This window comes from Malaclemys terrapin, chromosome 19 (assembly GCF_027887155.1).
Source record: "Malaclemys terrapin pileata isolate rMalTer1 chromosome 19, rMalTer1.hap1, whole genome shotgun sequence".
Taxonomy (NCBI): Eukaryota; Metazoa; Chordata; order Testudines; family Emydidae; genus Malaclemys; species Malaclemys terrapin.
This window is the reverse complement of record NC_071523.1, coordinates 9,489,024-9,514,496: the sequence shown is the minus strand read 5'-3', so window position 1 is coordinate 9,514,496 and position 25,473 is coordinate 9,489,024. Positions and strand designations below refer to the sequence as shown.

Here is a 25,473-nt window from a genome sequence, read left to right as displayed (position 1 = left end):
TTTATGCTATAGCAGTAATGCATCCAGCAAGGTCACCCTTTGTATTAGAGCGTTGGCCTGTTCTCAGATTAGGAAGAAAAGATTCATTGTCCTTTGAATCACTGCTCAATATTCTAAGAGTGAGAAGGAGGGTCAGATGCCATTATGAATATACAAAATAAAAAATCTGCCCTTTAGAGGGAAAAAATTCTGCAAGTAATAGAACCACAATCACTTAGTTTCTAGGCTGAAGAACTGGGAACAGATGTCTGCAGGATACATGCAGCAACAGTCCTATTCATTTTATATAATAACTAGAGATAGGCTAAGCTTTTTCTAGTGGCCAGTTTGTAACTTTGCTCATCTGTTTGATTAAATTTGAGGGAGGGGGACTTGCTTTATTATCAAATTGCTCAGTGGATGCCTCGACTAAAATTTGGAATAGGCCAAGATATTGCTATTCGCAGCATAGAATTCAAGTTCACAATGAAACAGGAACACAGAAGACCCCACCGGAAATTTATCTACACTTGATGGCCCTTTTTCCAATCAGAAAGGGCCAATTTTGTTGGCAGATGTAAAAGAAACTAGTGATATTTCAAGCCTTTTCAACTGGGAATCATTTTTGTAAATAGTGATGCAATGAGAAGATGGGGAAGGAATTTTAATACACTGACAGACAGCATTTTTGTGTGGAAGTGATCCACAAGCAAATAAAAAGTAATTCACAGAATTTACATAAGGCTTCATGATCTCTAAAGTCATCAGACTGGGAGACGACACACTGAAATTCATTTTATTAAATTGTGGCTGATTATTTAATCGAAACAGAAAGGATTTAATTGAGTCAAATCAAAAGGCCATATTAGATTACGGTCACTCTTAACACAAAAGGCATTTCCCTTCTGGCTAAACAGGTTCCTTCACATACCATACATAATAAACTACAGGCTGGTAAACTGAATAGCAAATTAGAGGTTGGCCAGAACTCTTAATAGTACCTCTTTCTTACTCCCCACCCCTTTCATTTCCGACTTCCCTCCCATTCCCTAGCCTGAAAAAACTCAGACATCTAAAGCAATACCAAACAATATAGACTGTATTTTAATATTTCCAAATATTACTTGGATTCCCTCCACCCACCCATCTTCTATAACGTCTTGGAGAATATAGTCTTCTCTTAAGGTCCATTTCTCCTGAAACTTGTTGCTCAATATTTAACTTTTCAGATATTTAAGAATACTGGTGTTAAGTTTGTGTTTGATTCTACAAGTTACTGAACACCTAGAATAAGAGGGTGTCAGTGGAGATAAAGCACTGAACTGGGGCTTGGAGGATTTGGTGTCACTCCAGACTTCTTGTGCGACCTTGGGCAAGTCATGTAATCACTCTGTGCTTCAGTTTCCCCATCTGTAAAATGGAGCAATAATTAGAGTTTCAGATTTTCGGTTTTAGCCAGTAAAACACCCACAGTACCAAATCAATTAAAAAAAAAAAAAAGAGAGAGAGAGAGAGAGAAAGAAATTGGTGTTTATCCACTAAACACTGGAAAAACATCAGAACTGGTTACTTATATGTAAAGGTTTGTCTACGTGGAAAAGGAGCAGGAATGAGGACTACTGGAGAGTGATATCTAAAGCACACTAACGTGTCGCACATGAATTGGTCTGTGCAGACCCAGCTGGTACACATTAAAAGTTCTCTAGTGTACTTGAATGTAGTCCTGTTTGAAACTACACTTGTTAAAGCGCACTAGGGAACATTACAAAGAGATTACTCATTACAGTGCATACTACTACTGTAATGAGTAATGTATATAATCTACATTACTCATTACATATATACAATGATGTCCCTGATTTTGGGGCAGCTACATAAAACTAAAAGGTTGCTAAAAATAAACCCAGAAAAATTAAATGAATAAACCCTGAAAAACAGAACCCCAATAACTATCCTTTCTCCCACTCTTTATTGCCTGTGGCTTTTCAGATGGTAGGCTCTTCAGGAGAGAGACTGTTTCTTACTCTGTTTGTAAAGTACATGTTGGGTCCGCTAAACATTACTGTCATATAAATAATAACAACTCTTGTTGAAGTCAATGGGCATTGAAGGCACTTGCACTTTCCCAGGTCCAGGCCCACAGCAAGCGATGTTAGAAAGGGGTGGGTGGAACGGTCCTTTTGAACAATGAGTCCCCTCTTTTCTACTCACATTAGTGGCATGTTCTCCCTTCCAAAGGCTCTATGCATGGACAGAAAAGGGCAATAGACCTCAGACTCTGTAAAAGTCAAATGTGTTGTGGCCTCCATGAATCTTCAAAGCCTTATTTGATGTTGTCTTTTGATTTAGCTAGTTGTCTTTTCTATAGTCAATCTCCTTTAATATACCACATATGGGGAGAGTACATAGACTACTCAGCATTACCAGGCACAATGGAGCTGATCCTGTGTATGTCAAGTTGTTTGATTGAAACTCAGAATTTAAAAAAGACCAACAACAAACAACTCCCAGAGTATTCCAATAATCTGGGGGAAAACATAGATTTGATTCTCCTTGTCTTTTGATTGTTATAAAAGCTTATATGTGATAGCTGGGGAAATTCCAGATCCAGTAAACAATGTATAAGGAGGCTTTCAAAAGCACTTAAGAGATTTAGGAACAGAAGTGCCCTTGATTTTTCAATAGCATTTGTGCTCCTAAATCCCTTAGGCATTTTTGGAAAAATTCAACCTTAAACCGTAAGTCATCCCAAAAATGTGGACACCATTTAACTAAAAATAGTCTTTATCTGGCTGCTTCAAAGATAAACTGCATTTCTGTTATACAGCTGCATCAGCTGATTGGAGTATCAATCAGTGTCACGTGCTTTCTATGCTTGAATTTTTATTTTGGGTTCATTTATGGAACAGGCACGTGTACCAAGATTTTCCACTGTTCTCCTCCCTTTGCTCGCTTAATAGCATAGCATTTAACGCTGTTGTCAGAAAATAATATGCTAGATGGCAGGTGAAATTCACCCCTATGCAGAGCAAAACCTCTGCACCACTAAAGTCTAATTTAATCCCTATTTTGAGGATTTAAGTGATACTTGGCCCTCTGCACAGGAATTAATCTCACCCGTAATAATCTCTCAGGTATTTTATATTTACCGCACATCTTGGTCCTGGGCTCAATATAGTTCCCCTTGAACTCAATTTTGCTGTTGCAGCAATGCTCAGGCCCTGAACTGCTGAGGAATTTCAACATGTAATTTGTATATCATCACATCACTAGTAGAATGGGTATGAAATTCACAGGAGCGTGTTTCTAGTCTCTCTCTCTCATTCAGTTTGGATAGCGTTTGGCTCGGACCAATCAAGGGGACTCAAGCTGCATAATTTTCTGTCATAGTCTCTTAGAAAAACATTTGCCCCGTGAAATGGTTTCATACTAAACCATTATTCCTTCCCCTGTTTAATTTCTCTTTGTGTTTTCTAAAAGTATTTTTAAAACTTTGCATCAAATGATGAATCCCAAGTGCTCACAAAAGTTGACCCGCTGGTTTTTTGGGCAGACCCTGGGCTGTTCTAATGCTCCCACTCCCGGCCTGCCATTCCCATACAGTTCCTAAGGAAAACTTGCCCGTCAACCCAAAATAAGTAGTGGTTTTGTGATGTAGAAACAGACTCAGCAGGGACTAGACTGAGACCAAGGATGATACATATGAATGTTGACAGAAGCAGGCATAACTCTGGTGAAGTCAATGCAGTTGTGCCTGCTTATACCAGCAATGAATTTGACTTAGGTCTACAGCAGGGGTAGGCAACCTATGGCCCGTGTGCCGAAGGCGGCACGCAAGCTGATTTTCAGTGGCACTCACACTGCCCGGGTCCTGGCCACCGGTCCGGGGGGCTCTGCATTTTAATTTAATTTTAAGTGAAGCTTCTTAAACGTTTTTAAAACCTTATTTACTTTACATACAACAATAGTTTAATTATATATTATAGAAAGAGACCTTCTAAAAACGTTAAAATGTATGACTGGCACACGGACCTTAAATTAGAGTGAATAAATGAAGACTCGGCACACCACTTCCGAAAGGTTGCTGACCCCTGGTCTACAGAAACGAAAGGCCTCATCTATCCCGAATACTTAGTCTAGTTCACTGCAAAATGTCTAGCAATCAGACCTGTGTGGAGCCCTGTTGAAGTGAAAGAGTTCCATGGAGGCACGATTTCAGGATTGGGACCATTATCTCGGGGAGGTTGATTTGGCTTTTGGCAAAGTGTGTGTGTGAATGAGAGAGAATTGAGATCACTGTGGAGGGGTTAACTTCCACCTGAACCAAGAGGAGCCTAGGATTTCTTCATCACAGAGCATTCAGCCATTGCACCACTCAGCCTGTTCAGAGAGCAGCATTGTCTGTTTTTAAATGATGAGCACCTCTTGTCCCTTTATGATGCCTTGGACCTTTCACAATGCCTGAAGCCCTTGAAACACCCAATTAACAGGAATTAATGGAAAGGCCGCTTACTTTGCATGAGTGTTTCTTATGCTGCTGCTGCACCCCATTGGGGGACCATCTGTGATCTGGAGCTCAGCAAGAAGAGGGTTTTATTCTGTTTTAATTGTATGCGGCCAGCAAACTCCAACACTGTCACACTGAAAATCACTTTGCCCATGTCGCTGTCTCATGCTTATGCCTGTGGGCACATAGCGAGCTGCTCATTTTCTCTTCGACTCTCACCACGCCAGCTGCCGGCTGACATCTCAGAATTTCTGCTATACTGTGCACTCTCTTCAGGCAAAAGCTCAGTGTGCGGAGAAATCAAATCCTGCTTGGAGAGATCAAAATCAATTTTAAATAGATCCAGCTGTTCCCTATTGCTGGGTGCGGGGAAGGAGAAAATCTCGTAGGATATCTTTAGGGGAATCTCAAAGGGGTTTAAAGTAATAAGGAAGATTTCTAAGGCTGGGTTATTAATTTATGGCTGAGTCTATGGTAACGTTCAAGATTTTAAAACAAATTTTAAAATAGGCAATATAGTGTAGAAATTCTTTCACATCCCCCATTTAAAAAGGTTTCAATGCTACCAATATAATATCTTGACTAGTCTATTATTGAGGTTACATTGACTAAAAGTGTAATCTGGGCTTTGCCTTAGATGCTGAATGCTTTGCTGGAAGGCTCACATCAGGTTTAATTTAAAAGAAAAATGGTAGGCTAAAAACAATGGGCCTGGGGTTTAAAGAAGTTGAATTTAATTTAAGCCCTGATAGTACACAAGCTTCTATTTTATTCCAGTATAGAATGGAAGTTGTTGCCCGATCACGGTTTTACATATATGCTATTGCAACTGCACATTCAATCATCTAGTTGCATATGTAATATCCTAGTTTGCATACACAGTTGCATTAAATGTGCATACAAGTCAGACATGCACCCAAGCATTTACATTGTTCCGAAATCAAACCTTACATAACAAGTGTCCTTGCCTCTGTCACTCATAACCACCCAAATGATGAAGACAGAATTTCAAAATTCAAATTCATTCTTCATTTATGCCGTTTATCCACCCTGAATAAACGTAACTAATGAAAACAGACACCTTCACTTCCACGTCTGTTTCTAGTCACTTTGTGGTTTTCATGTACTAGTCCTAGTGTTGCAATGTTTGGGCTGCAGACACTGCTGGGACTTGTCAGTCAAAAATCATGTTTCCTTTAAAAATAACCATTAAATACTTTCTATTAATTAGATTCTTTCATCTTATTAAAAAAAATCACAAAATGTAGATTTCATCTGCTTGACTGTAGCTTTAAAATGAGCCAAGTTCTTTTGATATTATAAAAAGGAGTTGAAACAGCTGAGATATTTAGTGTCTAGAAAAATTTATTGAGCCTGTAGTTAGTTTAATAAGATTATTATTGAGGTAGATCCTGTTTCAAGGTAATATGCCTATGCCACAAAGTTCTCCAGATGATGTTGTTACAGTGTATGCCTGGTTTTCATCTATCTAGCGTGGGTAACAATACTAGCAAAGACATAGCAGCATGGGCTACATCACAGACTAGCAACCAGAGTATGTACCCAGAGACTCTGGCAGGCTTGTACTGAGGTTGCTAGCCCATACCACCTGTCTTCACTACTACTGGGACCTGTGGCTAGCTAGATTAAAGATAGCGATGGTAAACCTACCCGGGCTATAAAAAAACCCAAACACCTTCACTTTGCAGTGTAGACAAAGTCTTAAGAATTTCTCTACACAGGGTCATCCAGGAACATAAATCCAAATTAACTAAAGGTGTGCATTTGAAATGGATTAGTTAAACCACATTAAACTCCCGTGTGAACACCCTCATTCAGAATTAAGCAGCCTTCCTGAAGTAAGGCCACATTAGTTCTGAATGACTGTGTTCACACAGGGCTTAATGCAGTTTAACTAATCCACTTCAAATTCACACCTTTAGTTAATTTTGATTTATTTTCCTGGATGTCGCCTAGTAGCCAAGCCCGTAGAGAGGACTTCAGCCCAATAGTCTCTCCACACAGTGTGTATGTGGGAGACCCATCGATATCACTGGGAGATCCACCTTTGTAGAGAGACCAGAATATCAGCATATAGTTCCAGTGTGCAGAGAACAGAATTTTACCCTGTGTATTGACTGATTTGAGAATTCATACTTTGAAAACTGAAGGGGATTAATTTTCAGTACCCCACATAATGGCCAGTCCCTTGTCCCTAGGTGGGACACAGTGCCAGTTCCTCGAGCAACAACCTCGTTAGGAGTTTCCATGGGCTGCAGCTTCACCCCATAAATGCTGTGGCCATCTTAATCTGAGATGAAATCAGTAAAAGGTTTGGCACTATTTGTGTCTGTTGAGCTACTGTTTCCAAACTTTCCATAATTTAGCATTTGTTTACACCATAAGGTAATGTGCTCTACAGGGGTGTGATTTCTAAAGCGCACTCATGTGTTGCATATTAATTGGTCTGTGTAGACCCTGCTGGTGCGCACTAAAGGTTCCCTAGTGTGCTTTAATGTACTACTGTACCTACCTGGACCAACTAATGCACAAGACATGAGTGCGCTTTAGAAATCACTCCCCCACAGAATACGTTCCCCCACTGTGTAGACAAACCCTGAGTGTTGCCCTTAAGTACCTACAGGTTCAATCCTGGGAATGGCAGAGCGCCATCTATTCCCAGCGGACTTGGTGGGCCTCTTGCATAGTCCAGTGTGCTCCAAGCGACCCTGTGGAAGTTGGTGGAGGTTATGACAGTGAAGAATGGGCATAAGTACAGGCAGGATCAGACCTGACCTCTCAGGGAGCATAGCACAATCGGAAAGCAATCCACACCAGACTGACAGCACGTGAACACAGCTATTTTTATTCCTGAAAGTTGCCTGGAGGCTCATTGCACGCCAAACCCCTCCAGCTCAGTGAGACTTGCAGCTTTACAGTACCTTGTTCCACGGCCCCCAGTAGGATCGTTGTCTTGCTGGAGAACAACACACTTTTGCTTTACCTCATTTCACTTCCCGTGAGTGAGCAGCAGAAACTATTGGCCCGTTGGTTTGTTAAACCATTTCCTCCCTCAGACGCCGAGTGGTGATTTTACATCAGAGCTGCTCCTGGAGCGACTGAGGGGCCACTCTTGTAGTGCCATGGTGCAAGTCTGGACAGAGAAGAGCACAGCCGGCACAAGCCAGTCTGCAAGGGGAACTGACATGATTTCCCGTCAGCGCAACCCCACCGTCACATGGTGTTTACGCTGCCAAAGACACAGCTGACATCAATTCTATTTTTTCTAAATCAGAAAATAACAGGTCTCCATCTTCGAAGCCTGCTGGGCCAGGACCCACCTTTCTGTCCCTCTCCTGCTGTAGTTTGGTCAAGGTCACTGTGATGCCTGTGCTACTGAAAGTGCTTAGATTTTGGAAACTTCCTTGCATTTGCAAGTCCTGAGAGCACTCTCAAGACCTGGCTGTGGAGCCAAAAGCATGAGGCAGACCTGAGAACGCACGGCAGCAACTGCTCAATCTTCCCCTATTTCCCCAAAATGTTTATTTTAATCTTTTGCATAATATTTTCCCTTGTTCAAACAATAGGGTAAGAGCCATTTTTTGTACTTCAAGACAAGTGCTACTTAGAGACTGCCCCAGCTCAGTTCCCAGGGAGCTCTGGCTCACTTTGGGACCAGTCCTCCCTTTCATGCCTTAAAGGGTACCCGGGGATAAAATTGTGTCTCCTGAACTGCTGTTCTCCACTGCATCATTCCCTCTTGAAAACAGGGAGTGATGGTCTGGCTCTTAAGAGCAAGCTGGGCAGGTTCCCTGGGCTTCCAGGTGGCAGAAACCGGCTTACAGAGAATCATAGAACCATAGGGTTAGAAGGGACTGCAAGGGTCATCTAGTCTAACCCCTGACACATGGGTTGTTTGGTCAGGAATTCAGGTCTACAGCTTTGCTGCCTGGTGCAATCAAGGTCCCCCAGTCCTCATACAAGCAGACCAGCTGCAGTGTGTTGGAAAGACACTGCAAAATGCTATTGCTCCTTCTAGAAGCTGTAATTTATGATGCCAAATAATGCTCCATTGCTTCAATGGGTACATACCACATTGAGCTTGCCAGCACCCACTGAGCTTGCAGCACCCGCTGGGTGGATGTGGCTTATGCAGTAATACCAGGGAAGCTGTTGCCTTTCCCTCCCTGCCCCCATCCTCTTCCAGGAGATTTTTGGTCCATTTTACTCCTCTTGGGCACTGACATGCAGCAAACTTCTGCGCAAAGCCCCGTGGAGGGAAGAGACAAAGAGAGGAGGGGGACTGAAGAATAATAATAGTCACTCCCCTTGCATCTTTCATCAAAAGCTCTCGAGTCCTTTAAACAATTAATTTAACCAACCTTGCAAAGTTCTGTTTGCCTCATTTGCTTAGGGACAGTGCTTTGTTTGTCTGTGGTGCTGAGTTAACCCCGTTAAAAGGAGAATTATGACAGTTGCTATCATTCATAGTCATGGCAAAGGAGGAGCAAGTAGATATTGCACCTGATCTTGCAAATGTCTATAGAAGTTTTGCAAGCCAGGCCAGCATGACTATCTCCATTTTACAGGTACCTACACTGAGGCGCTAGAGAGAACTGCATCCGAAGAAGTGGGCTGTAGTCCACGAAAGCTTATGCTCTAATAAATTTGTTAGTCTCTAAGGTGCCACAAGTACTCCTGTTCCTCTTTTTTTAGAGAGAACTGATGGGCTCATGGGCATGTGCTGTATTGAGTTGAGTGGTAAAGCTGGGAACAACAACACAAAAACCCAGGAGTCCTGACATCCCATCGCCACTAGAACATGCTCTAATTATAAAAGGGGCAGAGAGAGAAACTATTCTTACCTAAAGGGAACAGTAGCTAGAGATATCGGGCATTCCAGGACTCATGCCTCCCTTTCTGTTTGCGAATTGTCACCAAGTGGCTGGTGAGTTTCTTGGATTTTATGCATACAGTGATTTGCTGTAGGATTTCTTTGGGGGAGCCGGTGTAGTACGAGAAACTGCTACTACACCGGCTTGTTGCAAGGCTCCATCCTTCCTTCAGGCTGCTGTGGTAGGTCGATCGGTCTTTGGGCTCTGTTCCTGGCCTCTAGAATCAGGTTCCCGGCATGAATGCTCCTGATTCTGAATGGCACGTTTGCTGCTCCTTCCCCAGCATTTGCTTTAACCCCCGGGGCCCTTTCCGCTTGCAGCAGCTCCAATCCTCGTGGCAAGCGAACGCCAACAGGGGCACAACCAGGGCTGGGGCCACTTCGGGGTGCAAAGGTGGCTGGGTGTCGGGGGGGGGGGGCAGAGCTTTGCACGAGTCGCCCCCTTGTGCCATGAGCGGCGCTGGGGGGAGACGGATTCATGCACCAGCCCGCTCCCCCAGGGCAGACAAAGGAGCCCCTTTCCCCTTAGCATGGCGACTGCACGCTCCAGGCAAGCGCTTCTTTCCCGGACCCATCCCCCTCCGTGGCTGGCGGAGCAGGGGGTGTCACCCGGCTCCCACCGGCCGCGCTGCAACCCGAGCCGAAGCCAGCCGGGCCTCCCTCCCTCGCGCCGCAAGCCCCGGCCAGGATGAAGGGGACTGACGCCTTCGCCCGGCCCCTGCTTCCCAGCGCGCCACGCCCCGGACCCGGCTGCGGGGACCCGGCTCCCCGCTTTAAGTTTGGCCCTTCGTGGGCGGGCAGCCTCCTCCCCCCGGCTCCGCTCCCTGCAAAACAAACTCCCGGCCCGCCCCGGGGCTGCCCGCCACTGCGCCCTCCCCTCCCCTCTCCCTGGAGCGCCTGGTTCCTCCTGCCCCCCCCCGCTTGCACCCCCTTTCCCCCCTGCACCCCCCCTCCGGTGGCCTCCCCCCTGCCCCCAGCGGGCAGTGCTGCGGCGGGCGCCCTAGCGCGCAGGCAGCCGGAGCTCCGCGCGGGGTGTGCGCTCGGTGCCGCGGCTGGAGAGGCAGCGCTTCGCGCAGCGGCGCCGGGGCAGGGGAGGGAGGGAAGCCCGCGGTGCAGCCTCCAGGCCGGCGAGCGGACGCCCGGGGGAGCCGCTCCCCCCTACCGCCCTTTGCCCCGGGCTGCTCCCCTCCGCCGCCTGGTTGCACGGAGGCGGCCGGGGCGGGGAAGGCGCCCTGCAAAGCCAGGGGCTGCGGCGGAGCTGGAGCTGGCGCTGGCCGGGCTCCCCACCTCCCCCGCTGCAGATGGTAGGCTCCATTTAAAGAGTGCTTGCCCTGCTGTCTCCCCGCTAATGTCCTTTGCCAAGCGGCCCAGCTCGCCCGGGTCTCCTGCTGCCGGAGCCGCGTCTCCGCTCATCCCTGCGCGGGGGAGAGGGAGGCAGCCGCGAGGGGATCCAACAGGTAGCGCGGGGAGGAGAGAGAGGCAGCCACCCCCCCACCCGCGGCTGGTGCATCATGCGCCTCTCTCTCCCCCCCAGGCCAAAATCCTGACCATGATGGAAGACAATAAGCAGCTGGCTCTCCGGATCGATGGAGCTATCCAGTCCGCCAGCCAGGAGATGACTAACCTGCGAGCCGAGCTGACAGCCACCAACCGGAGACTGGCCGAACTGGGCAGCAGCTCCGCGACCCCCTCGATCATGGAGAACAACCAGCACAACGCGCAAGGTGAGGGGCCCGCCGGGCTCGGGGTGGGCGACGGGCACCCGCCTGTAGCGCTCACCCCGGTGCCTCTGCCGCAGTCGGGGGCTCGGGGGGTAGAGCCCAGGCGGCTCGGTGACTCCCGGAGGGAGCATCGGCGGATTGTGCAACTTTTAACCCTTTCTCCCTATTGCTCCAGGGTGGCGGGTTGAGTCAAGGATGCTGGGGGGAGGACGTGCCCCTCAGCCAGAGCTGTATGTGTTGGGGAAGGGGGTGGAATAGGGGAGGGTCTCCGCCAAGCAATCCCTGTAACCCCCTTCCCACCCCCACCCACTGTGAACCGGTTCGGTGTGTAAACTTTTAATTGCAGGGTTGGGGTTTTCCGTTCCTGGGAGGTGTTAAGTGCAGCGTTTTAAGACCCATTTTCCTACATGATTTTTTTACTCTGGTTGCAGATTTTCCTCTGGGAGGTTAAAAAAGGCTCCAGATGTTGTAGCCGAAACAAGGTTTTGTTTTAAACGGCAGCGTGTTGACATGTTCACTTTTCCTTTTATCTGACACTGAGATATATTTTATACCCGGGTTCCAGCTTTATCCGCCCCCCTTTTGCCCTGTATCCAGTCAGTAAAATAAATAAGACAATGGGATGGTGCATTGCATGGTGTTTAAATATCTGGGGCATTATGAAAACAAGTACATCTGTGGGATTTTGTTTTTGTTTTGGTTAGCTTTTGGTGGACGTCTTCCCAAATCTGGCTAAGGTGTGGATTAATTTCTCTTGATGATAGTGGGATAGATGCAATCAATCTTATCTTGAGTTGGTTCCTTGTGTAGATGAGATGGTAGAAATAGGTTGCCAGTTTATGTTGACACTGTTAACCATGGCAGCTGTTGGTAATCCTTCAAGGATTAACATTGGATGAGGTGATCCTAAAAATTAATTGTTTCCCTGTTTGGTGAAGTCAAATGGCAAATGCATCTGACATTCTCTGCTAATCAGCTTTTGACTTTAATATCATATGTTCTCTGCAAATTCAATTTATTACAGTTTAGGCTGCAGAAATCCCAAACGAGTTAAAACAGGGCAATTGAATGGAATGGTTACGACAACAAATGTGTAACTATTAGACCTCACGTTTTCTCTTTTTTTAAAATTAATAGGTGGTGATAATTTTTAAATTAATTTTTTTAAATGATGGGTTCAGTTTAAATGTCTTTAGGTTAATTTTTTTTTTTTTTTTTTTGGCAATTGTGAATTGTTTAACCTGCAAATTAGCATTGTTCAGGTTGAATTCCATTCTAAATTCACTCTCTGGTGCCTAGAGTTTGATGAAGGTCTAAGAATCAGATCAGTAATTTGGTAACAAAGCAGCCATGTTATAATTGTGATTAATGTATTTCAGTCCTGCTGCTTAATGCATAGTTTTCTAGCATGGAATTTGGCAAATGGCATAACCTGTCTGGGAGGCGGGGGTGTGGAGGAAGGCATTACTAATATGTGCATTTCGATTACCTCACCTTAGCAAAAAGTACAGGAGTGTTGTATTTGCAGAATGCAAGGTATTGGGGATTTTATGAATCACAGGAGAGAACTGTCTCCTAACGAGCAAATGGCAGAGAAATGAGTTTTGCTAAGAATAAAGACCCAGGGTTTAAAAAGTAGAAAAGAATCCATATGTTTTTCCAACAATTAACCCTTGCACGCCGCCCTCACTAAAGTTAGGTGGACTTTAACAGCAAGTCTGCTAGATTCAGTAGCAAAGACTGAGCATATAAAACAGGTTGATATATGTACTGTCACAAATGACGTATGGTCTTAATTTTGCATGAGGGTTACCAAATGAGTGCTAAATTGTTGATGCACAGCTCTTAAGATTGTAGGGTTTGTCTTTTTTCTTGTCTGGCTGAAATATGCTATGTTATACTAATGAAAATAGTTTTTGGGTCACAATTACTCTAGAAACATTTTAAATAAAAAATACCGAACAGGTAAATACTGAATTGCAAGATAATTCACACTCAGAACAGTGTGTATGTCTGATCGGAAATAGTGCGAACCTTTCCCTGCCTTGAGAGAACTATAATTGATTTGAATTTGTACCTGTGTGATAAAAATGTCAGAAGATATTATTTACTTATTACATATTTACTGCAAGGGTCTCTTGGTATGATGTTTATACATTATTTAATAGCTGTATTTTTTGTATGTTACCTGTAGCTTTTTAAACATAGTCACTCTTCTAAAATGCAGTGTAGCTGTTCTCATCAGACTGCTATTCCTTTACATCATTAGTGTTGCATTATTAAAGTATTAGCACAAATTGATTTAGAGAGAGTAATTTGTGGATTTGTTCCATCAAACTTGTCTTATTTTGCCGTTTATGCTGCACAGGGAATTGTCGCTATTAAACAAACTTAATCCACCATCAGATGGGTTTACTGTACAATCAGGAATTTGTCCAAGCAAACAGAGCGACCAATCCTGCTAATGCTTAATTTTGCTCGTGTGAGTAGCCCCTTCCAGTCACATAAGAAAAGATGAAGTGGGCATTCACCCACGAAAGCTTATGCTCCAATACTTCTGTTAGTCTTAAAGGTGCCACAGGACCCTCTGTTGCTTTTTACAGATTCAGACTAACTCGGCTACCCCTCTGATACTTGACACTTGTGCTTAAGCATTTTCAGGATTGGGCCCCTATTCTGATATCATCCTAGATGGAAGTTAATTTTTTCTAATGTGTTCATATCATCTCGGTGTGGGCACCTATCAGTTATTTTAAAATAAAGTATTTTATCTACTCTTTTAATCTCATTGAATCCTTGTGGACGTTAAAGGAAATGAGCCTAAAAATAAATTACCCCTGAAATTTAGTGGCGTTTACTAGCCAAAGTACTCTCTTTTGGAATATCTCTGTCAAAAGACCATGTGAAGAAGAAGCTCCCTTCATCTTTCTTCTCGAGTTGAATGATTAATAATAGGAATGTTGATGTACTGTAGAGGGCATCAGCTTAGATTCTCAGGTTGAAAAAGTAGCCTTTTGGCTAGCAAAGCATGTCAAATCCCGTTGTCTGTTGTTTTTATGATCCCTTTCTTACATTTCCCCCCTTGCCCCTGCAAAATGTATTAGCCTTAAGTACTTGTTTGGCTTTTGTCCTCTTTTTGCAACAGAAAAGTTGATTTGTTTGTGTAACACCCAGGTGTGTTTGTGTGTGTGTGTGTGTTTGTATTTTCTAAAAGGATGCTTTGAAAAGACTGTTTGTTCTGAGTAGTTTGTAATGTGATGAATGACTGAAAAGAGCTTATTCAGTTTGATGTGTTACTCTCAGCATAAATTGAAAACAATAGATTTGTTGTAGCCTATTTAAAAAGAAAAGCCATTTACCAAAGTGTTCATTTGTGCCCAGTGGAGAGCCTTATTTCTGTTTAATATCTATAATTACATGCATGATTAAAAATACAAATTTAAGGTCAATGGGATCTTTCTGTTATCTAAAGAGTTGGGACCCAATGATAAGAGGTGAGGAGCAACATGAAAACCAGCCATCAATATACAATGGATCAGCTGTAAAGTTGTTGAAAGGAATTACACTCAGGTAGCTCGGTGCCTGCTTCTGCACCACCCTTAAGTCTCACTGAAGGCCTGCTGCCACTGAGTGGGTCAGTGGGAGTGGAGAGCACAAGGCAGTTCTCAGGATTGGGCCCGGAGAGCCAAATTTGGCTCAGGGTGTCTCTGTGTAGGAGTGATGACAGAGGGTGTTTTCCTGCTGAAGTGAGAGTCTGTGGCGGTGTAGCCAACACTTCTATTTTATTTTTTGCCTGAGTTAAAGAGGAGGCTATTATTTTAAAAGCGACTACAACCATGTACTGCTAGTCTTATAACAGAAGCCAATCAGTTAAGTGTAAAATTACATTTTGAAGTGAATTTCATTTATCATTCTTATGGGAAGAACACTTCGTCTCATCAAAACGCTGCTTAGATTCCCTGTCTGTTTTGTATCTTCTTCCTAATTTGTCCTACTATGTGGTGTGGCAAATACCTTTTTATATCATTCTGTGTTTGCTTTTATAGGTCAGCTCTGTAGACTGGTATTGGGCCTTGGGTATTCTCCCAAGAATTTTAAAAGGACACTCTGAAGGATGATATTGAAAATAAATATCCATAGGGGCTGGAACTAGGGGTGCTCCTGCACCCCCTGGTTTGAAGTGGTTTCCATTCTATCCAGGGTTTACAGTTTGGTTTAATGGCCCTCAGCACCCCCACTATACGAATTGTCCCAGCACCCCTGTAAATATCTGTCTCTGTGTTCTTTGAATAACTTAATTGTGGTGGGTTTTAAGTAGCTTGGCTGCCAAGCTCATTGATTTAAATAAATAAACTTTGGGAAAGCAATGGGACTGAGCTCAGAGGATGGCTTACAGGATAGAAAGCCTTTCACCCATAAGTCACAGGTTCAAATGCAGCCCGTGTTGGTAAGAACTTTCAGTTACTACCATCTGATAGTGGATTGATAGACTACGTGAAACTGGTTGGTGGACGAGTTCCGAATGGACAAGAACATTACAAAATCTCCACTAATACTGCAGGCTCCTTGGGTCCTGGTGTGAGAAGAGAGCTGACCAAACTCTCTTGGTCATACAGGTACACATTCCAGGTCATGTGTACATTGGATATGGGGAAGTGCATGTGGAAAGCCTGCTCTGTCCTGCCTAAGCTTGATAGACAACCTGAGGATCTGTTCTGTGGATAAATAAAAGGCTTTGGGCTCCAAGGCTGTTAACTCAGTGTAACTTGTTGCAAATGTTGTTTTTAAAACCATTGTACTGATTGGGACCCCACAATAACAAACCAGTGTGCATGCTGCTGCTCTTCTCTGATTTGCTGTCAGGATTTTTCTCTTGTATGTAAACAGCAAAGAGATACTTTTCAAGGCTTCTTTTTCTTTCTGTAATATATATATATTTCATTTACTTACCGCATAGCAAGGATGGAGCATCTGAGGACAGCTGGGGAGGGAGGTGTGTGTGGGGAATGACGTAATCAACGTTTGCTCGCTCCCACAGGCCTGAACGAACGTGGTCAGTCAGGATTTCAGCCTAGCAACCTTGACAGCCTCCCCACCCCACAAAGTGTTAAGCTTACTGGAGAAAATATCGTAGTGACTTTGGCTTCACCATGAGAGTGAGGACAGACTGGAGGTGAAATTAACACTCCGTGTCCTTAGCTCTTAGTGCAGCTATTTTAGCAGCCACTAGTGATACTGATGGAATTGCACTCACTTAAAGCCAGATTTTTATGGGTATTTTAGGCACCTAGCTGCATTTTTAAGAGCACAAGACTGGTCTAATTTAGTCCCCATATGTTCTGAGTTCTTGTTGCCATGCTTTACATCAGTTAAGCAGTTCGTTCGAGGTGAAATTCACCCCTGTGCACAAGGGGTCCATGTACCACTTAGATCCTACTTGAACCCTCTGATTTAAGTGGTGCACGGGCATTGTGCTGTCCCTTTGCACAGGAGTGAATTTCACCATCTGGGATTAGACCTTTGGAGTTCCAGACGGATTTGCAAAAGTAAACTAGTTGGATTTTTGAGGCAAACTCTGCATGGTTTGCTCCATCACCGATGGCCCAGTATTATGGTTGTTTTAGTACCACCTTCAGCCCCAATTCAGCAAAGCATTTAATCCTGCATTTTAGTTTCATTGACTTCTGCTGAAGTGCTTTGTTGAATCTACGTACTCCGCCATCAGAAGGAGCTGCTGCACAATCTATGGGAAAGCTGGTGATTGGGCCACAAGAAACTACAATACTGGTACAGGGAGTTGGTCCATCTAGCCTAGTATTTTGCTCCTAGTTGAAGTCTCTACCTGCAGCCTCAAATGTGAACACCTTAATTAGTTAATATTTGTAGAGTGCTTTGAAGATGTAAAGCACTGTAAATGGCTGAATGATATTCATTGTAACAACATCTCATTTAGCATTTGGTTAATCTTGCGTCGTCTTTTACAAATAGATTTGGCTGGCAGTGATAGTGGTGCTTAAAACTCACTGTGCTGAGTAGCGTTGTCTTTGATATGTTGAGTGGCGCTGAAAGCCTAGAGGATCATAGCTATGAAGGGGGCTGGTGTAGTTAAGACCATAGGACCTGATTTTCAGAGGTAGTGAGCATCCACAACTCCAGTTGAAGTCAGTGGGAGCTGTCAATGTAGCTCTGGTTAGTGTGGGTTGTATGTCTCCCTCTGTCTGACTACGGAGGATATGAGTTTGCTAGAGCTCCTAGCTTCTGGATTTGGTCCTTTAGCTTCAGCCGTAAAGCAGTGGTTCTCAAACTTTTGCCCTGGTGACCCCTTTCAATTAGCAAGCCTATGAGTGTGACCCCCCTCCTTATAAATTAAAAACACTTTTAAATATATTTAACACCATTATAAATGCTGGATGCAAAGCGGGGGTTTGGGGTGGAGGCAGGGCCGGCTCCAGACACCAGCCCACCAAGCATGTGTTTGGGGCGGCGCCTGGAGGGGGGCGGCGTGGCGGGGCCCCAGCCGGGCTCGACGCCCTCTCCCCGGTGCTCCGGCGGGTCGGGGAGAGCGGAGGGCCCCGGCCGGGCTCGCCGCCCTCCCCCCGGTGCTCCGGCCGGTCGGGGAGAGCGGAGGGCCCCGGCTGGGCTCGCCGCCCTCACTCCGACCAGTCGGGGAGAGCGGAGGGCCCCGGCCGGGCTCACCGCCCTCCCCCCGGCGCTCCGGCCGGTCCGGGATTGCGGGCCCACGTCCGGGCTCGGCGCCCTCCCCTGCTGTGCTGGGGGGGAACGGCGGGTGGCTTTTTTGCCTAAGGCGGCAAAAAAGCCAGAGCCGGCCCTGTGTGGAGGCTGACAGTTCGTGACCCCCCCGTGTAATAACCTTGCGACCCCCTGAGGGGTCCCGACCCCCAGTTTGAGAACCCATGCTGTAGAGCCTTATGCTCTTAGCTTTGGAGATCCCTGGTTCAGTACCCAGTTATGGTCTGGATGACAGTGGCTATGTCTGCACTTCTGAGAATAAGGTCCACAGTGTTTTTTCTTTAAAGACAGCAGGGTTAACACCCTACTGATCTACTAGGGGATTTCTCATTATCCTTATTCCACTACAGTCTGCAGCATATTTGGTACTAGGAGAAATTCAGTAGCATCTGTGGTGCTCAGTGATGCCAAAGGACCAGGGACCTTTATCATCCTGACATTCGCATAGAGTTTTCCCTTTTTTCCTTTAATGATCTTATACTTTCATTGCTATAGCTGGAAGACTTTGCCTTTAGCCCAGCAGGCAATCAGTTACCGCCGCAATCTGTGCTATTGCCACTTTGTGAATAATCAGCAAGAGTTGTTCTGAATCTACAGTGTTCATTTTCCTAGCAATGTAGTCTGCTTTTTGTTCTTCCAAAGCTTTAAGGCTGGGATATTGAAAGGAGCCTACGGACATCAGGCACTCAAATCCAGTTGGGCACAGAGGTCCTCTTGCACAGAGTTCATTGCATGATTGGGGCCTTAATGATTAAAGATCATTCTATTATTTTTCAATGTATCTCCCACTTTGTTTTCCTTTGACTCCCTGTCGAGCTGAGAAGGTGAAGTAAGTTGCGCGTTTGCAGAACGATTAAATACACCGGAAAATGCATCTGCGCACAATGACGTCCAAATTATTATTTTTTTTTTCCTTGGCTCAGCATATCAGTTTGCAGACAGCACTTTAGGTCCCCGTTACACTTCAGTTTTTAGTGTTTTTAATTAAAAAATATCCCTCTTACATCTTTTTCCAAATTCTGCCTAATCAGGTAATTTCCTTTAGAACTAGTAGGATAATATTTATAATAACACTCAGAGCTTCTTTCCTCTAAGGCTCTCCAAGTGCTTTACAAACATACATTAATGAAGCTGCACTAGGAGATGGGTTAGCTTTAATAATACCCCCTTTTCCGTTATAACTGATAGTAAACTGAGGCTATGGGAGAAGTAGAGCTAGGAGCTGAATATTGGACTCTTGAGTCCGAGGGCCTGTTGTCTAACTACTGGGACACACAGTCACTCATGGATTCCTGGATGTGTAGGTGGGGTACTCAGCCCCATCTCAGAAAGATTAAGAAGGATTATATCCATCTGATCATATCTGCCTGCATTCTTATAGCATGTCCATCACCATAGTATCTGGGCTCTTTACAAACGTACAGCCTGTTTCTGCCACCTTTACTCATACTTAGTTGTACTTCCCCTTTGTTAGTCCCATTCACTACTTACCATGAAGGCAGCAGATACGAACCCTGAATTCCTGCCAGTTCACCTGAGAATAGCATTGGTGTTAACTCTGGAAAGTTACTTGCCCATCATACGCAGTCAGTGAATATGCATGATGTGAAACTGCAACAAGGGATGGGAGAAGAGAGCAATTGATTTTAAAAACTAAAACGACACCAAAATATGTAGACTTGGAATTTAAGGTGGTTGTTTTAAAAAAATTTCCATAGGCGTTGGCAATTTGCTAGCTTGTTCACACTTGCATAAGCAATACATTGACAAGACATATTCCCTGATCTCTGTCAAATGATGCAATTCCCATTCCTTGATTAGCTTATACTTTTTATTTAACCATCAAACAGTCCTTATTTGCTTGTTTTAATTCATGCACAAAAATTCAGTGGTGGCATGATGTATGACAATGCTTTAGTCTCCAGCTTATTAAAATTCAATTCTCATAATTTCTTGTTGACAGCCGTGCATGAGATAAGAGAATTGCAACTGACACAGCAGCTTGCAAATTCGGTATATTTGTAATATGACTGATGATGTGTGTTTATAGCTGAGCAGCAATTATGTTTATATTCGATACCCTGATGACTCAGTTGACCAGAGGCATCGTTTTCCAAATATCTGAAGAATTCATGTTCACTTGAGGGAGACTAAAGGGCTCACTGCATTGGGAATGGGCTAGAAAGCCTTTCACTTCTAGGTTATGTCACAGAGAGAAGCAAGAATTACAATGTTTACAAGAGCAGCAGAAGAGACTGAAGATAATTTGGGGCAAGATTCCCTAGGCTTTAATAGTTTTGGAGAACAGGGCTTCATTGTTTATTAGCAGCTAGCTCAAGTTACCAGGAGTTAGGAGATCTGGTTTCTAGTATCAGTTTCGCTGCCACCTTGCTACATAATTATGGGCAAGTCACTCAGGTCAAAGTTTTCAAAAGTGGCCATTGATATTTTGATGCTTCAGTTTGTAGGAGCTCAGTCTGGGGAAATGGCTGTCCCTGATTTTCGGAGATGCACGTTGAAGTCAAAGGGAGCGGTGTGTGCTCGGCATCGCTGAAAAACCAGGTGGAAGAAGCTATTGGCTTAACCCTCATTCTGTGTCTGGCCATCTATCTGCACAATAGGGATGAATTCTCACACACGTTTGCAAAGTGCTAGAAGATGCTGGGGTGAAAGTTGCTGTATTAATGCAAAGTATTATTACGCAGTCTGCAGTGAGCTTTTGAGGCCGTGAGAGAGCGAGCAAAACAAAAAGTTAGGGAAATAGGGGCCTAAAATCAGGAAGGATGCTGCACCAGGAAGCCACAGAAGTGGTTTGAGATTCAATGTTTCCTGTGGGTCAGACTCTCTTGGCAAAGTCTGGGCTTGCCCTGAGATTTTCATTATTGTGTGCAGGGTCTTAGCTGTGTTTGCTTCTTCCAGTGAAGTCACCACCCAGCAGGCTGCTGGCGAAACCCAGAGGTGTCTAGACCTGTGGGTCTGCTCTCCAAGGAAAGACAATCCAGCAACTGTCAGGAGATGCTTGCTGGCATTCTGAGTTCCCTGCGCTGCCATTGTGCTGAAGCCACTTTGGTTAGTTACCAGTCCTGGGGTGTTAAGACTGCCCTGTAGATCAGTGTGCTAATTACCGTGGGGCTGTGGGAACCAGGAACAAAGGATAATTCTGGGACATGGGGTCACAGTACAAAAGAGGCTGAGAGCTGCTGTTGTAGACTAAGCAATGGCGATAAGAGACTGTGAATCAAGAGGACCGAGGACAGTAGAGGCTTGTAAGGGGGATTATATACCCTGGCTCTATAGCTAGAGTAAGGACAACTTTGCAGTGTTATTTATTAGGATGCAATGTGGCACAGGCTCGAGGCTATAAATACCAAAGATGTCATGATGTTTCAGCGCCAACCGGCCAGGCTCTTGTTGTATGAGTTAAGTAATCTGATCAATTACTTACTCCTCTGATCTTGTTAGTCTTTCCCTTTCTCAGATCCCCTCAACGAGCGCCCACAGTGATGGAGCGGTTGGACAAAGATACCTCGGTGATTATCATTAGCGTAGAATCCTGTCACTCGCAGTTGCAAATCTCTGTGTGAGTCTGCTTGGTGAGGTATGGGAGCTGGGGCATTGGCCCCTGGCGTAGGTGGCTTTTGGGGGGTAGCTTTCCCTTCTCGCCATGCCTGATTAGCTGGCAGGTCTATGTTTGAAAGCTAAATTACTGTTCTCTATTCCTCACTCTGACGTAGAATGGGGAACTAAAACCTGCGCTTTCAAGTGCAGAAGATGAGCCAAAAGAGGGTGGTGCATTCCAACACTAGAAGACCAAGTGAGGAATGGATTTCTATCATTAGACTTTCTGGTCTATGCTCCTAGCTCCTGTCTTGTGATTCCCCATGAGCCTTTTACAGAACGGATTGTAAAGAAATTGTATCTTATTGATTGCCATCGACTTGGGGTGTAAGTGCTAGGACAGCTGGGTCTATATTTAAAGCAAAAGAAACGTGAAAGCTTTTTTCGCCATGTACAAACCTGTGATCAAACATCCATGACATTTAAAATATAAGCCCTGCCCATAGAGGGGTTGAGGAGGACACATTTTTCCCTGCTCACCAAGAGATGGCAGGAACATTGTGGAGGGCCTTTGGAGCCTGCAACCTGGCTAATTTGAGACATGGAGGACCTTGCTGCCAGGGTGGGGATGGGGGCAATTAAGACCTGCAGCCTCCTTGCACAGATAGACCATAAATGGATTATTTGGGAGACGGAGGTGGGAAGCGTGGCTTTGGGTAGGGCAGGCTCAACATGCAGGGACCTAGGACTGCATTGCACCTGAAGCTTGGAGAGTTCTCTGTTTCCCTTTCTGCTCATGTTAACTTCCTTATTATAAGCACTGTCCCTTGAGGATGTGACTTCGCTGCCTGCTTTTCTCTCTCTCTCTTTTTGGCAGAGCCAGTCCTCTCTATTACTCCCCCTCTAAACTGAAATCTCATGCTCCTCCTCTGTGAGGTGCACGCTGCAAATTAGTCAACACTGAACTGGAACCTCCAAAGTCCTCCACCTTTGACATACCTATTTCCCCCATGTTCCCTCCATTATTCACCTGTCGCTCTCCTTGTATGATTGCTGGTTCAAGCATCCAAGAGCTTGCCTTTGTTTCCTCCACTGGAGAGAGGGAGGGTGAACCTTTTTTATGTTGACAATAGTGTAAGTTTAAAAAAACATATTTGGTGGGAATAGGATTTCCTGGGTTCTGTGAGGGCTCTACGGAAAGTAGGAACACGTGTTTTTTCTCTCTTTCCGAGGTGAGGTTTCTCCATTTTTCCTGGAAGAAGTAATCCAAACCAGGAGAGCTGACACTTGCAAGTGTATGAATAGCTTTTTTGCTGTGACAATAAAACAAGATTTGTGCCTCCGTTGGTGCAGAGTAGGGCCAGAAATGGCTGTGACTGGGATGGGTAATGGGAGAGTCTCTGAGACATGAGTCACAATCTTTACTTGTCTTTTAATTCTTGCAGAAACATGATATTTGCAGAAATCAACATACCTTTGTTTTCCTAATTGTAAAAAGCCGACGTGACGCCGCTTTCTTGTGCTCTTATAGGGCTCAAAAAGTGTGTGGTCTTGGCCATAGCAAGAATTATTGTCTTTTGCTGAAAGCCTCCAGTTTATGGCTCCACTGTACGGCCTTAGGGTATGAGCCTGGTTCAAAGGGGTTTACTGTTTCTTCAGCTCTTTCAGTCTAGGCCACAGGCAACTCTTCGCACCCATATGCACCCAGTTCCCAGCCTACCCCTTCAATCTATCCCTTTGAGCACTTGCCCGAAGAAGTGGGAACTTCTTCCAAAACTGCTGCAGTGTGGCTGTGATGCTCCTCGGGAATAACGCCCTGAGGTGTTATTAAACACATTTCCCAGCCCATGATTGTTGTACTTCCATGGTGCCACCAAGATTTGCCCATGCAGCTAGAATAGGTGCTAGAATGCCGCGGGCTAGGGAGGCTGCCGCACCCTCTGTCTTGAATTGTTTCCATTATAGGCAGGGTTTACAGTTTGGGTCAATGGCTGTCAGCACCGCCACTATACAAACTGTTCCAGCACCCCTGCCTGCTAGTTAAGGTTATCGAAACGTAGACTTGCGCTACAAGCCTCTTGGCCAGCAATGGGTAGGACTTTCCAGTAGTTTTCCTAGGCAAACAGATGCACACAACACAAATGCGCTGCTTATGACAGATGACTGTTTGTAGTATCTCTTTAAGCCAAGTGTCAGTCCATCACCTTTAAGCAAATTGCCCGTCCTCATTTCCATAAAACTAACTGCGTCTAAATAACTTGGGATGAAAATTGGTCTACATTGGCCAGGAACTGGACAGCGAGAACAGGCCATCCCTAGGTTTTGGCCATAATGATTTAATGGGACTGTTGCCATGACTACTTACTCATTCCACCACCTCTTTAACAATAAAAAAAGCCCTAAAACACCCCAAGAACTTGATCCACTTTATTCTGCTCTTGCTAAGCTCTTGCTGATCATCCTTGGCCTCTTCAGAGACGTATTGGAGAGGGCTGCATTTATGTAACGATTCTGCTTACAACTGCACCACCAAACTGAGCTGTCTTTGCGCTTCCAGTCAAAAGCTGTATTTCGAGGGGCATGTATGACTCTGCAGGGTGAAGTTTGCAATAGGAGCATTGGCATGAAAATGGCTTGCCAGTTTTTGAAAGAAATATGCCACATAAAGGTTGAAAGCGAAGCTAATCGGTTTGTGGGTTTATTACCATTTTTATTATTACTTTTGCTTTAGTATTTTATTTATGTAAAATATAGAATGATGTTAGGAGTTAGTCTGACTGTACTGAGCAGAAGGAAGGAAAGTGGAGTGGTTTTTACTTCCTTTCTCCTGGTCCTGATGCTGTCGTTTGTTGCCATCAGTTATCAGGTGATGTAGAACAAAGAGTCCCTGCTGCAGAGAACTCATGGTCGAGAAGTCTGACAAGATTCAACAAGTGGATGACCAGGCAAATGGATGGGATGTGGGGAGTGAAGGAACAGTAAAGATGGCTTTTGTTTGTATAACTGTTCTCACCGATCATAGCAGTCACTGGCTAGCTGCCATCCTAACCAGGGATATACACTATGCCAAGGTTGTTACAGGATCCTAGTGGACATTCCAGTTGAATTAAACGTCAGCTGTTTCCTAATGGTTCAATTGGCAATTAGATTTCGGAATAAGATGACAAATCTACAGGGGTACACGTGTCCAGCAGAAACCCACAGAGGTCACTTTAAAAGGTTCTAATGGAGCATAGGTGCTGGAACTGGGGGTGCTGTAGCACCCTCTGGCTTGAAGTGGTTTCCATCATATACAGGGTTTACAGTTTAGTTCAATGGCTCTCAGCCTCCCCCCCCCCCATTATACAAATGGTTCTAGCAGCACTGTAATGGAGTCTATGGAATTTCCTATAGGAACATTTCCAAACAGAGGGTCGATCCAACATTGAAGTCAGTGGGAGTTTTGCTGTGGACTTCAGTGTGAGCAGGATTGGGCCCTTTGCAAGGAACTTCTCCCTACTGCACTTACCCAGCACCATGTCTTTAAGAGTCAGAGGAGCTGAGCAAAGCCACCTGGCCATTGTAGAGTTCTGGGTCTTTGTTGGACAAGGATAAGAGGTGAGCGAAAGGGTTGTTACTAAACAAGGGGACAAAGTTTTTTATTTGTAATAAACCTTGGGCGAAATCCTGGCCCTATTGAAGTCTCAGTGGGACTCTTGCCACTGACTTCAGTAGGGCCAGGAGTTCATCCTGATGCTACAAGTCTCACTCCAGTTCCTTTTGGACACATCTTGATCACACAACCGTCCCTCGGTTGACTTCCCCCCTTTCTTGGCAGCCCAGGCACAGTGGCCAAGATCTGAATGAGCCTCGGAGACTGGGCTCCTGTCTCGTGCCCCGGGAGGAGTTCCCTCCAAGTCCCGGCTGAGGCAAGCTGGCAGGGTGCTGTGGGGGAAGCTTGTGCCATCCCTTGTCTGTGGATAAACAGAGGGATGGGGTGGGGGCGGGGGATTTGCAAAGGCACAAATGGGATTTAGGTGCCTATGTCCCATTAAAAGTTAATGGGCATTGGGTACCTAATTGCC

At 45.0% G+C, this 25,473-nt stretch overlaps 1 protein-coding gene and 1 long non-coding RNA gene across 8 annotated transcripts in view; one reads left to right on the top strand and one right to left on the bottom strand.

Annotated features, from left to right (window-relative positions):
- Positions 1-25,473, top strand: part of KAZN (kazrin, periplakin interacting protein) — a 744,475-nt gene that overhangs the window by 317,086 nt on the left and 401,916 nt on the right. For 3 of the 7 annotated variants that reach the window (XM_054009191.1, XM_054009196.1, XM_054009200.1), the window contains exon 1: positions 10,380-11,104. In XM_054009191.1, coding sequence (XP_053865166.1) covers positions 10,729-11,104 — 376 coding nt within the window. In that variant the 5' untranslated portion in view covers positions 10,380-10,728. Of the gene's footprint in view, positions 1-9,383; positions 9,435-10,379; positions 11,105-25,473 lie in introns of those variants that run through there. The other 4 variants (XM_054009194.1, XM_054009192.1, XM_054009193.1 and 1 more) reach the window with 4 other exon arrangements.
- Positions 1,063-11,256, bottom strand: LOC128826103 (uncharacterized). Its single transcript, XR_008442793.1, has 3 exons — positions 11,005-11,256; positions 4,493-4,793; positions 1,063-1,389 (listed from the first exon to the last, which is right to left on the bottom strand). It is a non-coding gene; the product is annotated as an uncharacterized LOC128826103 (long non-coding RNA).